Source organism: Bubalus kerabau, chromosome 16, assembly GCF_029407905.1.
Source record: "Bubalus kerabau isolate K-KA32 ecotype Philippines breed swamp buffalo chromosome 16, PCC_UOA_SB_1v2, whole genome shotgun sequence".
Lineage (NCBI taxonomy): Eukaryota > Metazoa > Chordata > Mammalia > Artiodactyla > Bovidae > Bubalus > Bubalus kerabau.
In genome coordinates, this window is record NC_073639.1 from 21310334 (window position 1) to 21324712 (window position 14379).

Below are 14379 nucleotides of genomic sequence, written 5' to 3' on the forward strand. Positions count from 1 at the left end.
AGAACCACGCTGTGTATTGCTCGCCAGAGCTTCAGGACCTGGCCTTGTATCTGTCATTGTTTAGTTGCTATGTCCGACTCTTTGCGACCCCATGAACTGTAGCCCATGAGGGTCCTCTGTCCCTGGGATTTTCCCAGCAAGAATATTGGAGTGTTTTGTCATTTCCTCCTCCAAGGGGATCTTCTCAGCCCAGGGATTGAACCTGCATCTCCTGCACTAGCAGGCAGATTCTTTACTGCTGAGCAACCAGGGAAGCCCAGCTAGTATCTGGTTTACTATTAAATTAGTATAATGGTTCTTTATACTTTTATTTAAACAAGACCTAAGATCAGAAAGAATATTAACTTTATTATATAGATGGTAATTTGACTAACCAAAACATAAAATAAGTAGATTATGCTTATCCTGGCTTAGCAATGGCAGACACTGTCCACTGAATAAAGTTGGGAAACCTTTTAGTATAACTTTAGTACGAGATATTCAGTTTCACTTAACGTAGATAGTATTTTCTGTGAGTAAAGTGTAAAAAAAAGTTTGTTTTTAATTACTAAGATATGCTTATAAATAAAAATTAAATAAAATTAAAAATGTTAACAAATTTTATTATTTATCTCTAGTTGGAGAATCAAACAAGTATTAGATTTTTGTTTTTTGATGCTATATGCCCAGCCCAAAGCTATGTATTATTTACAGGTAAGACCTTATTTAGATACATAATTGAAAGTGGAAGTATTATATCCTTCTTCTCTCCTTCAGTTACTTCCTTCCTCATTGTAGCCCTCCACTTGACCCTGTACTTAAAAAGTGGAAAATATCCATTATGTTAAAACGCCAAAAGGAAGCTTAACATTGATTCTGTGTCAGTTTTCTTTCTGGGTCACTGTTAACAGAGGAAATTATAATTACATGAAGCAAACTGAAAAAAGTCTCAAATTAGCAAAAAAATAAATTATATTACATTTTTTCTACTCACAAGTATATTAGATTAAGCACACATATTTTGGGCACTTATGATAGACACTATATATATACACTTATCATTGCTGTTCTGTGTTGCCCCATGAGTAACACAGCTCTACAGTGCCTTATGTGTTTGTGAAATAAATCAACTATATATAATTTGTACCTCCTAAATTCCTGCATGGTGTTAAATAATAATACCACATTTCCCCAAAGTAAGTATATACCACACATGAGAGGGTGCACAGTTGTGACAGGAGTTGGCAGAATATCACTGGAGAATGGAGAGGGAATTTGAAAAAGGCCTGAAGCCAGATCTTCTCTTTTTACTGTAAAAAACCAAAATCCCTTCCGATTCCTGCTGCTGCTGCTGCTAAGTCACTTCAGTCGTGTCCGACTCTGTGTGACCCCATAGACGGCAGCCCACCAGGCTCCCCCTTCCCTGGGATTCTCCAGGCAAGAACACTGGAGTGGGTTGCCGTTTCCTTCTCTAATGCATTAAAGTGAAAAGTGAAAGTGAAGTCACTCAGTCATGTCCGACTCCTAGTGACCCCATGGACTGCAGCCCAGCAGGCTCCTCCGCCCATGTGGTTTTCCAGGCAAGGGTACTGGAGTGGGGTGCCATTGCCTTCTCCGTTCCAATTCCTAGTTAGAGGCAATGTAATAGAGACATGAGATGCAGCCAATGTACTCATCCCCTTTTGGAAGAGCACGATTCTGTTGTGTGCCCTGGTGTTGTGCCTGAGGACTTGCACATCTTCCCAAATCATGTAGGAGCCCCTCTTCATCTATAGATTCCACATAATACACATTAAACTTAGAAAGGAAATTCTAAGTTCCTTTCCACCCCACCCCCTCATGGACATCTATGCTTACTGGCACCATACTTCTAACCAGCTAGGTGGGGCCGAGAGTGCCCCTCCCTTTTGTCACCTCTTTGCCAAACACAATATTTAGCACTAGAACATGGCACTTATCAACTAAGCATAAAGCCAGTTAGTCTTAAGCAAGAAACTAAATAGTTGTGAGAGTGAAAATGAATCCAGATGAATAGACTCTTCTGAAGAGGATTTAGATCGAATGTTACTTACTAGTATTTAGGAAAGAAACTGATAATCTCTGGTCTCAGAATTAGAAAATGAAAATTGACTAACAGGAAATAACCTCAACATGAATTGAACTAAAAATCAATCTACTACATCATAAAAAAATTTTTTTTCAGCGTATTCTATTGTATTTTCAATTTTCAAGCTAATTTGTTCCAGGGAAGCATCAAAGATACTAACGCCTTTTTTTTTTTTTTAAGCTGGAAGATGATATCTTAGCTAACAAGATGTACCTTACAAAAATCACAGATTTTGTACATAACATCACTTCAAATAATTGGCTTTATATTGAGTTTTCAGTTCTTGGATTTATAGGTAAGCAGTGGATCTATTTTTGTGGGGTCAATTTAGTACATAATAATCTTAAAAGTTTTTAAGAACTTATCAAAGAGATTGTTACTCAATGGAAAGGAATGGCATAATTTCTATAAAGATACTATTAGTTTAGCAGAAAAATTAGATCAAGGATCTGAATTTCAGAAAATGTGTTTTTAAACCAAATTTTTTGTAGATAAACAGTATAAATAAGCAGATTGACATATATTCACATGTTATAAAAACATAAGGCAACTACTACTTATTAATGCTAGCTCTGAGTCTGACACATATTAGCACAGTGACTAAGATGTACTTCTGTTTTACGTGAAAAATATTGAAACTCAAAAAATTAAAGTTATAGAGGAAGGAATTTTAACAGGACTATTGTACTCTGAAGTCCTTTCAATTTCTAGTATGCTGAAGCTAACATGCTTAAAAAATGTAAAAACATACGAATTATACCCAGCACAGAAAACTTCCTAAAATTGTGCCCATGGTGTATTGTTTTTATAATTCTTTTATAGACCTTCCTTTTGCTTCCTTCCATTTTTTCCTTCCATCCTTCTCTCCTGTTTTCTTTTATTTAACCCTCACTGCAGGAGGCCAAGTTACCTAACTCGCTTCATATTGCATTTCATCTTTGTTTACAAGCAGGAGCCCTTTTTTATTCCTCTGTTTAAAGCCCACCCCCAACTTCTACCCACTCTCATGATAGGTTTGCACTCAATATATTTCAGTCAGATTATGCATATAAATACCAGATACCATGCAGCAAAGGATTTGGTGTTCATTGTGTTTGTACTTGTTTAAAATTTACATAAATGGTGATTTGATAAACATATTTCTATTCCTTATGTTTTTGTCCACAAAACTAGATTTTATAGCTGTCTATAGGTTGCTTTATGTTCATTTTCCTTATTGTTGCATAAGTGCTACATAATAATCTATTTGACTTGTCCATTCCCAGAGTGGTGGACCTTGACTGCTTCCAGCTGTCTGCTGCCACAAAGAAATGGAGTGATATATATATGCCCTGGGATGGGATCACTGGGGTGAATGTAGCCAGGTCTCACAAGTACTGCCAGATTGCTCTGCAGGTTGACTGTGTAGTATATACTCTCATATGCAATGCATCTGAGTTCCTGCTTCCCCATATACTTGATAACATTTGATTTTATCCATTAAAATTTTTGTTTGCCATGGGGAGGAGAATAAAGCATTTCTCTGATTGCTAGTAAAATCCGTCTATTCTTCTATATCTACCACTTCATATACTGACCACTTTTCCCCCCAAACTTTCTGTAAAGTGGTGTGGAATCCAATTTTAAAACTCTGAAAGTTTTTTTTTTTTTTTCCTCAGCTTTGATTACAATAAAGAGAAAAATTGTAGGTGACAGTAATACCCATTGAAAGCTTGGAGAGATAATTTTGTTGGTTTATTACTTTGAGAATTTTAAATTCTTTTTGCTTTTCTCAGAAAAATCAGGTAGAAGGATAGAGAGTATTCACAAGAGCACATTGAGCAAGAAACACTGTATATATGATAGTGAATTCTTATTTAAGCTTAAATCTATAAAGGCTTCATTTTCTTTGTTATAATAACAATTCTGTTTTTCAGTATTTTCTAAAAATATGCGCTTGCTAAATAGAATTTTCAGAATGCTGGCAGCAGATAAAGAAAACATGTTAAATCAACTATTTCTATCATTAAATCACTTGTTTTGGTTACTATATACATAGGTGCCTAAAATTCAAATACAACCATATACTTGAAGTGACCCATATAGACTCAAGTCCTAGTGAAAAATGAAATGCCTACATCCTAGTATCATATTTATTAGGTGGCTAGATGTGTTTTACACTGTTTAAGGTCAAAATTTACCTGAATCTTATACCTTCAGCTTTATTTTCAAGTTAAAGATGCAATATGTTAGAAATAAATAATTAGATGTAATGAAATCGTACTTTAAAATACAGTAAATCTTTAAAAATCATAAATACAAAAAAATAACATTCTTATAAAATAATGTTCAAATATTGAAATAATACTCTATTTTATTAAAAATTAAGCACTAAAAGTAAAAAATGTAGTATGTTGATAATGTTCTATGTAAATAAGCTTACAAATCATAGTTTCTGAAAAACTGAGTGAAAGGTTACAGGTCCTAAACTTTCCATTTTATTTATATATCTTGCAAGTGGTTTAAACAGTTGAGCCTCCTTAGTTATCAAAGTTAATTTCCTGAGAGTATTCACGATTCTAAACTTGCTTCTTACTTGTCCCACCAAAAGTGGTAACTCTTAATACTGAAGCAGATATATGATTTTGCTTCATCATCCTCCAGCTTCATTAATGCTTTAAGCTTTGCAAGGAATAGATATATTTAATTTTTAATATTTTTGTACTCTTTCCCATGTTAATGGAATGAATAACTATATATAAGGGCTATGTTTTGGTGTGTGGTATAAACACTGAGGAGTTATTGGGCTTTGTTTATTTTTTCTCCATAGGAAAGCTATTTAAATCTGAAGATTTAACTGACTTTGTACGTTTTTTTTTAATGTTCTACAAAGATAAACCCATAGATTTGCTCTTGGGGGACATTTTTCTGGTAAAGATGTGTACCCCAGGAGAACCTCTTGTGAGTATTTCTTTACTTTGTATTTTTAGGAAAATACTCTATGATGTAATTACCTAAATTTTATTTACAAATTTTAGTGCATCGATTTTCTTAAACTGGGTATTTATATATATTTTTAAAAAGAATTGATGTAAACATATACCTGTTACAAATATTATTTCAAAGTATATCACCTAAGTATAAAAGATAAGACTACAAAATTTTTAGAAGAAAACATGGGAAAAAAATCTTTAGGACCCAGGATTAGATGAAGAATTCTTAGACATGACATAGAATGCTTGATCCATTTTTAAAAGTTGATAAATTGGACTTCAATAAAATTAAAACCTTTTGTGTTGCAAAATTTACTGTTAAGAGAAGGCACTGCAGGATAGGAAAAGATATTTGTAAATTCCATGTCTAACAAAGACTTGTATTCAGAATATATAGACAATTTTCAAAACTCAACAACAGGAAAATAATCCAGTTGAAAAATAGGCATAAGACTTGAACGGACTCTTATCAAGGTATTTTCTCCTTTACTGCAGTAAGCAATGAATTCAGCTTTGCTTCATCAACAAGTTATTTGAGTGGTTATTTTGGGCAAGCAAGAATTTGATAATACCATCCTACTGAAACTTTTATTAATAGATTAAAGGTATTACTACATTTCCTATATTTTAAGCCCTCAACTAACTTTATCTGAACTTTAGTTTCAAATTAACTGTACATTATTTAATGACTTTACAGTTTTAAAAACAATTTTAATACAGTATTATCCTACATGTTAACATCAGTAGAAATGAATTTAAGCCTGCTGTTTAACATTATTATGCACATAAATTTGAGATGTATTTTAATGAATTTTATATGTATACATTACATAAATAATGATAGCAATTATAATAATTTTTAAAACTATTTTATTGATGTATAGTTGATTTACAATGCTGTATTAATTTCTACTGTACAGCAGAATGATTCAGTTATACATATATATATATATATATATATACACATTCTTTTTCATATTCTTTTTTCATTATGGTTTCTTAAAGGATGTTGAATATAGTTCCCTGTACTATATACAGTGGGACCTTGTTGTTTATCCAATAAATATATAATAGTTTGCATCTGCTAACCCCAAACTCCCAGCCCATCCCTTCCCCACCCCGTCTCCCTCTTGGCAACCACAGGTCTGTAATCCATGTCTATTGAGCTTGTTTCTTTTTTGTAGATAAGTTCATTTGTGTCATATTTTAGATTCCAGATATAAGTGATCGCATATGACATTTTTCTTTCTCTGTCTGACTCTCTTCCTTGGTATGATACTCTCTAGGTCCATCCATGTTGTTGCAAATGGCATTATTTCATTTTTTATGCCTCAGTCATATTCCATTGTATATATGTACCACATCTTCTCAAATGCTTGTTTTTAATAGGGGTGATAATGTCACAGGCCATCTTTCTTATTTTTATTTTTAAGAAGATTATCCAAATCTTTTTCCATGAATATAATACTGGTTTTTTAAAATCATTTTTGTTTTAAGGAGAAATTGAAGAGGGAGTAATTTAGTTTTGAAATTAATAAATGGGGAGAGAATAATGTAGACCAAGAGAAATGGATAGATGGGAAAATATTGGAAAGTTTATATTACTGGAATAGAGAGGAGAGGAAAATTATAGTTCGCACAATAGAAGCCTGATTTTCTGAGCTTTCCAGATGACTCAGTGGTAAAGAATCCGCCTATAACATAGGTGACGCACAGGAGACTTGTGTTCCATGCCTGGGTTAGGGAGATCCCCTGGAGTAGGAAATGGCAATCCACTCCACTATTCTTGCCTGGAAAATTTCATGGACAGAGGAGCCTGGCAGGCTATAGTCTGCGGGATGACAAAGAGTTGGATAAGACTGAACAAGCAAGCCTGATTTTCTAGTGAACTAATAGAGTTCATGAAAGAAAATACATGCTTTTGTATCTCGATTTCTTTGTTCCATTATTCTTATAAAGAAAAAGCTAAGAATTTAAATGTTTTGTTTAAATTTTAAAATAGTAATATAGAATCCAGGAAAAAACTAATAAAAGGTTCTGCCACCAGTAAATGCAATAAAAATGAGTATTTGGATTTTTACACAAGATTGTTTTTTCTCTTACAGGAAAAATGTATAGAACGAAATAAGCATATTCGTATTCGATATAAACCTTCTCTTTTCCAGCATGTGGGTATACAGTCATCATACCCTGGAAGAGAACAGTATTTCAAAGTAAGTGTTTTGAAATTTAGTTGTGTAATACACAAGGCTTCATGAGCTTATATTATTTAGAAAAGGAATGATGAGAACATGAGAGGCTATCAAAATTGTCTAAACACAATTCATCTTATGACAGAAGTATTTGTTATGAAGAGCAATCAACTTTACAAGATCCAGGTTATCTATCATAGTTAGAAAAATCCAGCCTATGTAAACTTCTATGCCTTACTCTGCTCAGCTGTATAATTTAAATAATGAAACTAAAAAGGTGTTTTGAAAATTATAGTAAAATTCAGCATTTTAGTTTAATATTCAGAATTATAAAAGAATATTTCAAAAATAAAATGCCTCTATTATTGAATTTAATGTAGCAGCATTCTTTTTCAGATCACTGTTTACCAAATGAACAAAACTTTAGCATCATTTGATTTTTAATCATTCCTAAGTTTTTCATCATTTTCAAAAACAATGTTATTTATAATTGACTTAGCATCTTGGTGGAGTAGAAAGAGCAAAGACTTCAGAGTCAAAACAATCAATTTTTAGTTGTGATGACTTAACTTATATGCAGAGTACATCATGAGAAACGCTGGACTGGAAGAAGCACAAGCTGGAATCAAGATGCCTGGAGAAATATCAATAACCTCAGATATGCAGATGACACCACCCTTATGGCAGAAAGTGAAGAGGATCTAAAAAGCCTCTTGATGAAAGTGAAGGTGGAGAGTGAAAAAGTTGGCTTAAAGCTCAACATTCAGAAAACGAAGATCATGGCATCCGGTCCCATCACTTCATGGGAAATAGATGGGGAAACACTGGAAACAGTGTCAGACTTTATTTTTTGGGGCTTCAAAATCACTGCAGATGGTGACTGCAGCCATGAAATTAAAAGACGCTTACTCCTTGGAAGAAAAGTTATGACCAACCTAGATAGCATATTCAAAAGCAGAGATATTACTTTGCCAACAAAGGTTCGTCTAGTCAAGGCTATGGTTTTTCCTGTGGTCATGTATGGATGTTAGAGTTGGACTGTGAAGAAGGCTGAGCGCCGAAAAATTGATGCTTTTGAACTCTGGTGTTGGAGAAGACTCTTGAGAGTCCCTTGGACTGCAAGGAGATCCAACCAGTCCATTCTGAAGGAGATCAGCCCTGGGATTTCTTGGGAAGGAATGATGCTAAAGCTGAAACTCCAGTACTTTGGCCACCTCATGCGAAGAGTTGACTCATTGGAAAAGACTCTGATGCTGGGAGGGATTTGGGGCAGGAGGAGAAGGGGACGACAGAGGATGAGATGGCTGGATGGCATCACTGACTCGATGGCCGTGAGTCTGGTTGAACTCCGGGAGTTGGTGATGGATAGGGAGGCCTGGCATGCTGAGATTCATGGGGTTGCAAAGAGTAGGACACAACTGAGCGACTGAACTGAACTGAACTGACCTGTGTACCTGAGACTGGGCAAGCCCTATCACTCTTCTGAGCTTTCTTTGTCTACAGAATGAGGTTGACATGAATGAGCCTTAAGATTTCTTTCACCTCTGCAATGCTGTTGGCATTGCTATCCTTCTTAGCTTCCTCACACAACAAAGCTAATGATTGCTTTAATACTCTCAGTTGAAATGAGACAAATGCACATGTACACCCTCTCATCATTTCATTCATTATTCGTCTGCCCTCTTTCCACCTTTTCTATCATTTTGCCTGTTCATACTGTTCATGGGGTTCTCAAGGCAAGAATACTGAAGTGGTTTGCCATTCCCTTGTCCAGTGGACCACATTCCGTCAGACCTCTCACCATGACCCATCCGTCTTGGGTGGCCCCACATGATATGGCTTAGTTTCACTGAGTTAGACAAGGCTGCGGTCCGCGTATTTATTGTACTGCACCCTTTGAAACAGTACCTTAGAGTGTGAACTCAGTATACATTAGCTGTTAGCCATCAGGCAAGGTGGAATTCAGGATTTAAAGGGTTTGGTAAACAAGTGTCTGGAATAGTGAAAACTTTTATGAATCTTTATCCAGAAAGTAATATCATCAAAATACATAAAACATAGTCACAGGTGATGCAGACAGAAATTAGTCTAGGCCTTTTTACTTGCTGATACTATTATAAAGGGATTCTTTTTTTCCTTTATATATCTATTTTACAAATAAGATATTTTAACCTATCTTTGTAAATTCATGACAGATTAAGGAGAATGTACATCTAATCACTCATAGTTTGATGTTATAATCTTAACTTTTTTTTTATTCTTTATACTGCATAAAACAGAAAGAAATAGCAATTTAATGATGTGTAAAATATGATTGTATTAAATTATTTTAAAAATTTCCAACAGGATATCTATTATTAGGAATTTCAAAATTTAACACCTTCTTTAAAAATGATCAGAATCATTGTTTGGAAAAAATGGCATATTAAGGATTAGACTATTTCTCAACTTTCTTCATAGTGGGTAAGAGATTACATCATATTACAGAAAGTTAAACCATCAATAATAAGGGTAAGTATAAAAATTGATATAAATATATAGAAAATTGTCAGTCATCAATGTGTTATTTTATATCCTTATGTTTGGAATGTTTTTAAATTTTATGCATGTAACTTTCTAACATTCACTAATACTTTGTTTCATAAGGATCAATTTCCTTTTCCCTTTTTATCATGTACTGTAAAGGGGAATATAATATCATGTACTGTAAAAGAGGAACTTCTTTTTCCCTTTTTATCATGCACTGTGGATGTACAATGAATTTGGAGACAATAGATCTGAGTTTGAAGCCACATTCTTTCAAATAGATGCACCATTATGGATAAATCACTAAAATACTATGCTAACTGAAAAAAGCCAGGTGCAAAAGACTACATATTGTAGGATTCTATTTATATAAAATTCTAAAGCAAGCAAACCTGGCTATCTCATTATGATTTTAATTTATATATCTTTAATGACCAGTGATGTTGAGCATCTTTTCATGTAATTACATGTAATTACATTACATCTTTTTATGTAATTTTATACATAATTATGTATAATGAAATATACTTAGGATATATCCTAAGTATATTTCATTATATGTATTTTATGAAAAATCTGTTCAAATATTTGCCCATTTAAAAAATTTGGTTGTTTGTCTTTTTAGTTTTGAATTGTAATAATTCTGTTTATAGTCTGACCACAAGTCTCAGCTTTGCCTTGTTCTCTCATTTTCTTTTTTTTTTTAATTTTATTTTATTTTTAAACTTTACAATATTGTATTAGTTTTGCCAAATATCAAAATGAATCCGCCACAGGTATATCTGTGTTCCCCATCCTGAACCCTCTTCCCTCCTCCCCATACCCTTCCTCTGGGTCGTCCCAGTGCCAGCCCCAAGCATCCAGTATCGTGCATCGAACCTGGACTGGCGACTCGTTTCATACATGATATTATACATGTTTCAATGCCATTCTCCCAAATCTCCCCACCCTCTCCCTCTCCCTCTCCCACAGAGTCCATAAGACTGATCTATACATCAGTGTCTCTTTTGCTGTCTCCTACACAGGGTTATTGTTACCATCTTTCTAAATTCCATATATATGCGTTAGTATACTGTATTGGTGTTTTTCTTTCTGGCTTACTTCACTCTGTATAATAGGCCAGTTTCATTCACCTCATTAGAACTGATTCTAATGTATTCTTTTTAATGGCTGAGTAATACTCCATTGTGCATATGTACCACAGCTTTCTTATCCATTCATCTGCTGATGGGCATCTAGGTTGCTTCCATGTCCTGGCTATTATAAACAGTGCTGCAATGAACATTGGGGTACACGTGTCTCTTTCCCTTCTGGTTTCCTCAGTGTGTATGCCCAGCAGTGGGATTGCTGGATCATAAGGCAGGTCTATTTCCAGTTTTTTAAGGAATCTCCACACTGTTCTCCATAGTGGCTGTACTAGTTTGCATTCCCACCAACAGTGTAAGAGGGTTCCCTTTTCTCCACACCCTCTCCAGCATTTATTGCTTGTAGACTTTTGGATCGCAGCCATTCTGACTGGTGTGAAATGGTACCTCATAGTGGTTTTGATTTGCATTTCTCTGATAATGAGTGATGTTGAGCATCTTTTCATGTGTTTGTTAGCCATCTGTATGTCTTCTTTGGAGAAATGTCTATTTAGTTCTTTGGCCCATTTTTTGATTGGGTCATTTATTTTTCTGGAGTTGAGCTGTAGGAGTTGATTGTATATTTTTGAGATTAGTTGTTTGTCAGTTGCTTCGTTTGCTATTATCTTCTCCCATTCTGAAGGCTGCCTTTTCACCTTGCTAATAGTTTCCTTTGTTGTGCAGAAGCTTTTAAGGTTAATTAGGTCCCATTTGTTTATTTTTGCTTTTATTTCCAATATTCTGGGAGGTGGGTCATAGAGGATCCTGCTGTGATGTATGTCAGAGAGTGTTTTGCCTATGTTCTCCTCTAGGAGTTTTATAGTTTCTGGTCTTACATTGAGATCTTTAATCCATTTTGAGTTTATTTTTGTGTATGGTGTTAGAAAGTGTTCTAGTTTCATTCTTTTACAAGTGGTTGACCAGATTTCCCAGCACCACTTGTTAAAGAGATTGTCTTTAATCCATTGTATATTCTTGCCTCCTTTGTCAAAGATAAGGTGTCCATATGTGCGTGGATTTAACTCTGGGCTTTCTATTTTGTTCCATTGATCAATATTTTTGTCTTTGTGCCAGTACCATACTGTCTTGATAACTGTGGCTTTGTAAGAGAGCCTAAAGTCAGGTAGGTTGATTCCTCCAGTTCCATTCTTCTTTCTCAAGATAGCTTTGGCTATTCGAGGTTTTTTGTATTTCTATACAAATTGTGAAATTATTTGTTCTAGCTCTGTGAAGAATACCGTTGGTAGCTTGATAGGGATTGCATTGAATCTATAGATTGCTTTGGGTAGTATACTCATTTTCACTGTATTGATTCTTCCAATCCATGAACATGGTATATTTCTCCATCTATTAGTGTCCTTTTTGATTTCTTTCACCAGTGTTTTATAGTTTTCTATATATAGGTCTTTAGTTTCTTTAGGTAGATATATTTCTAAGTATTTTATTCTCTCCGTTGCAATGGTGAATGGAATTGTTTCCTTAATTTCTCTTTCTGTTTTCTCATTATTAGTGTATAGGAATGCAAGGGATTTCTGGGTGTTGATTTTATATCCTGCAACTTTACTATAGTCATTGATTAGTTCTAGTAATTTTCTGGTGGAGTCTTTAGGGTTTTCTATGTAGAGGATCATGTCATCTGCAAACAGTGAGAGCTTTACTTCTTCTTTTCCAATTTGGATTCCTTTTATTTCTTTTTCTGTTCTGATTGCTGTGGCCAAAACTTCCAAAACTTGAGGGGAGGAGCCAAGATGGCGGAGGAGTAGGACGGGGAGAACACTTCTCCCCCACAAATTCATCAAAAGAGCATTTAAACGTCGAGTAAATTCCACAAAACAACTTCTGAATGCCGGCAGAGGACATCAGGCACCCAGAAAAGCAACCCAACTCTTCGAAAGGAGAGAGAAGAAATACAGCTCCATCCACCAGAACATCGACACAAGCTTCCCTAACCAAGAAACCTTGACAAGCCACCTGTACAAACCCACACACAGCGAGGAAACGCCACAATAAAGAGAACTCCACAAACTGCCAGAATACAGAAAGGACACCCCAAACTCAGCAATTTAAACAAGATGAAGAGACAGAGGAATACCCAGCAGATAAAGGAACAGGATAAATGCCCACCAAACCAAACAAAAGAGGAAGAGATAGGGAATCTACCTGATAAAGAATTCCGAATAATGATAGTGAAATTGATCCAAAATCTTGAAATCAAAATGGAATCACAGATAAATAGCCTGGAGGCAAGGATTGAAAAGATGCAAGAAAGGTTTAACAAGGACTTAGAAGAAATAAAAAAGAGTCAATATATAATGAATAATGCAATAAGTGAAATTAAAAGCACTCTGGAGGCAACAATAGTAGAATAACAGAGGCAGAAGATAGGATTAGTGAATTAGAAGATAGAATGGTAGAAATAAATGAATCAGAGAGGACAAAAGAAAAACGAATTAAAAGAAATGAGGACAATCTCAGAGACCTCCAGGACAATATTAAACGCTACAACATTCGAATCATAGGGGTCCCAGAAGAAGAAGACAAAAAGAAAGACCATGAGAAAATACTTGAGGAGATAATAGTTGAAAACTTCCCTAAAATGGGGAAGGAAATAATCACCCAAGTCCAAGAAACCCAGAGAGTCCCAAACAGGATAAACCCAAGGCGAAACACCCCAAGACACATATTAATCAAATTAACAAAGATCAAACACAAAGAACAAATATTAAAAGCAGCAAGGGAAAAACAACAAATAACACACAAGGGAATACCCATAAGGATAACAGCTGATCTTTCAATAGAAACTCTTCAAGCCAGGAGGGAATGGCAAGACATACTTAAAATGATGAAAGAAAATAACCTACAGCCCAGATTATTGTACCCAGCAAGGATCTCATTCAAGTATGAAGGAGAAATCAAAAGCTTTTCAGACAAGCAAAAGCTGAGAGAATTCAGCACCACCAAACCAGCTCTCCAACAAATACTAAAGGATATTCTCTAGACAGGAAACACAAAAATGATGTATAAAATTGAACCCAAAACAATAAAGTAAATGGCAACGGGATCATACTTATCAGTAATTACCTTAAACGTAAATGGGTTGAATGCCCCAACCAAAAGACAAAGACTGGCTGAAAGGATACAAAAACAAGACCCCTACGTATGTTGTCTACAAGAGACCCACCTCAAAACAGGGGATGCATACAGACTGAAAGTGAAGGGCTGGAAAAAGATTTTCCATGCAAATAGGGACCAAAAGAAAGCAGGAGTAGCAATACTCATATCAGATAAAATAGACTTTAAAACAAAGACTGTGAAAAGAGACAAAGATGGTCACTACATAATGATCAAAGGATCAAGCCAAGAAGATATAACAATTATAAATATATATGCACCCAACACGGGAGCGCCGCAGTATGTAAGACAAATGCTGACAAGTATGAAAGGAGAAATGAACAATAACACAATAATAGTGGGAGACT

General features: G+C 34.9%; 2 protein-coding genes across 2 annotated transcripts in view; both read left to right on the forward strand.

Annotated features, from left to right (window-relative positions):
• Positions 1 to 14379, forward strand: part of MGAT4D (MGAT4 family member D) — a 56339-nt gene that overhangs the window by 33970 nt on the left and 7990 nt on the right. The window contains exons 7-10 of the mRNA XM_055550822.1: positions 618 to 693; positions 2267 to 2381; positions 4896 to 5026; positions 7164 to 7271. Of these exons, the coding sequence (XP_055406797.1) occupies positions 618 to 693; positions 2267 to 2381; positions 4896 to 5026; positions 7164 to 7271 (430 nt within the window). The remainder of the gene's footprint in view (positions 1 to 617; positions 694 to 2266; positions 2382 to 4895; positions 5027 to 7163; positions 7272 to 14379) is intronic.
• Positions 1 to 14379, forward strand: part of CLGN (calmegin) — a 109432-nt gene that overhangs the window by 33791 nt on the left and 61262 nt on the right. The window lies entirely within an intron of this gene.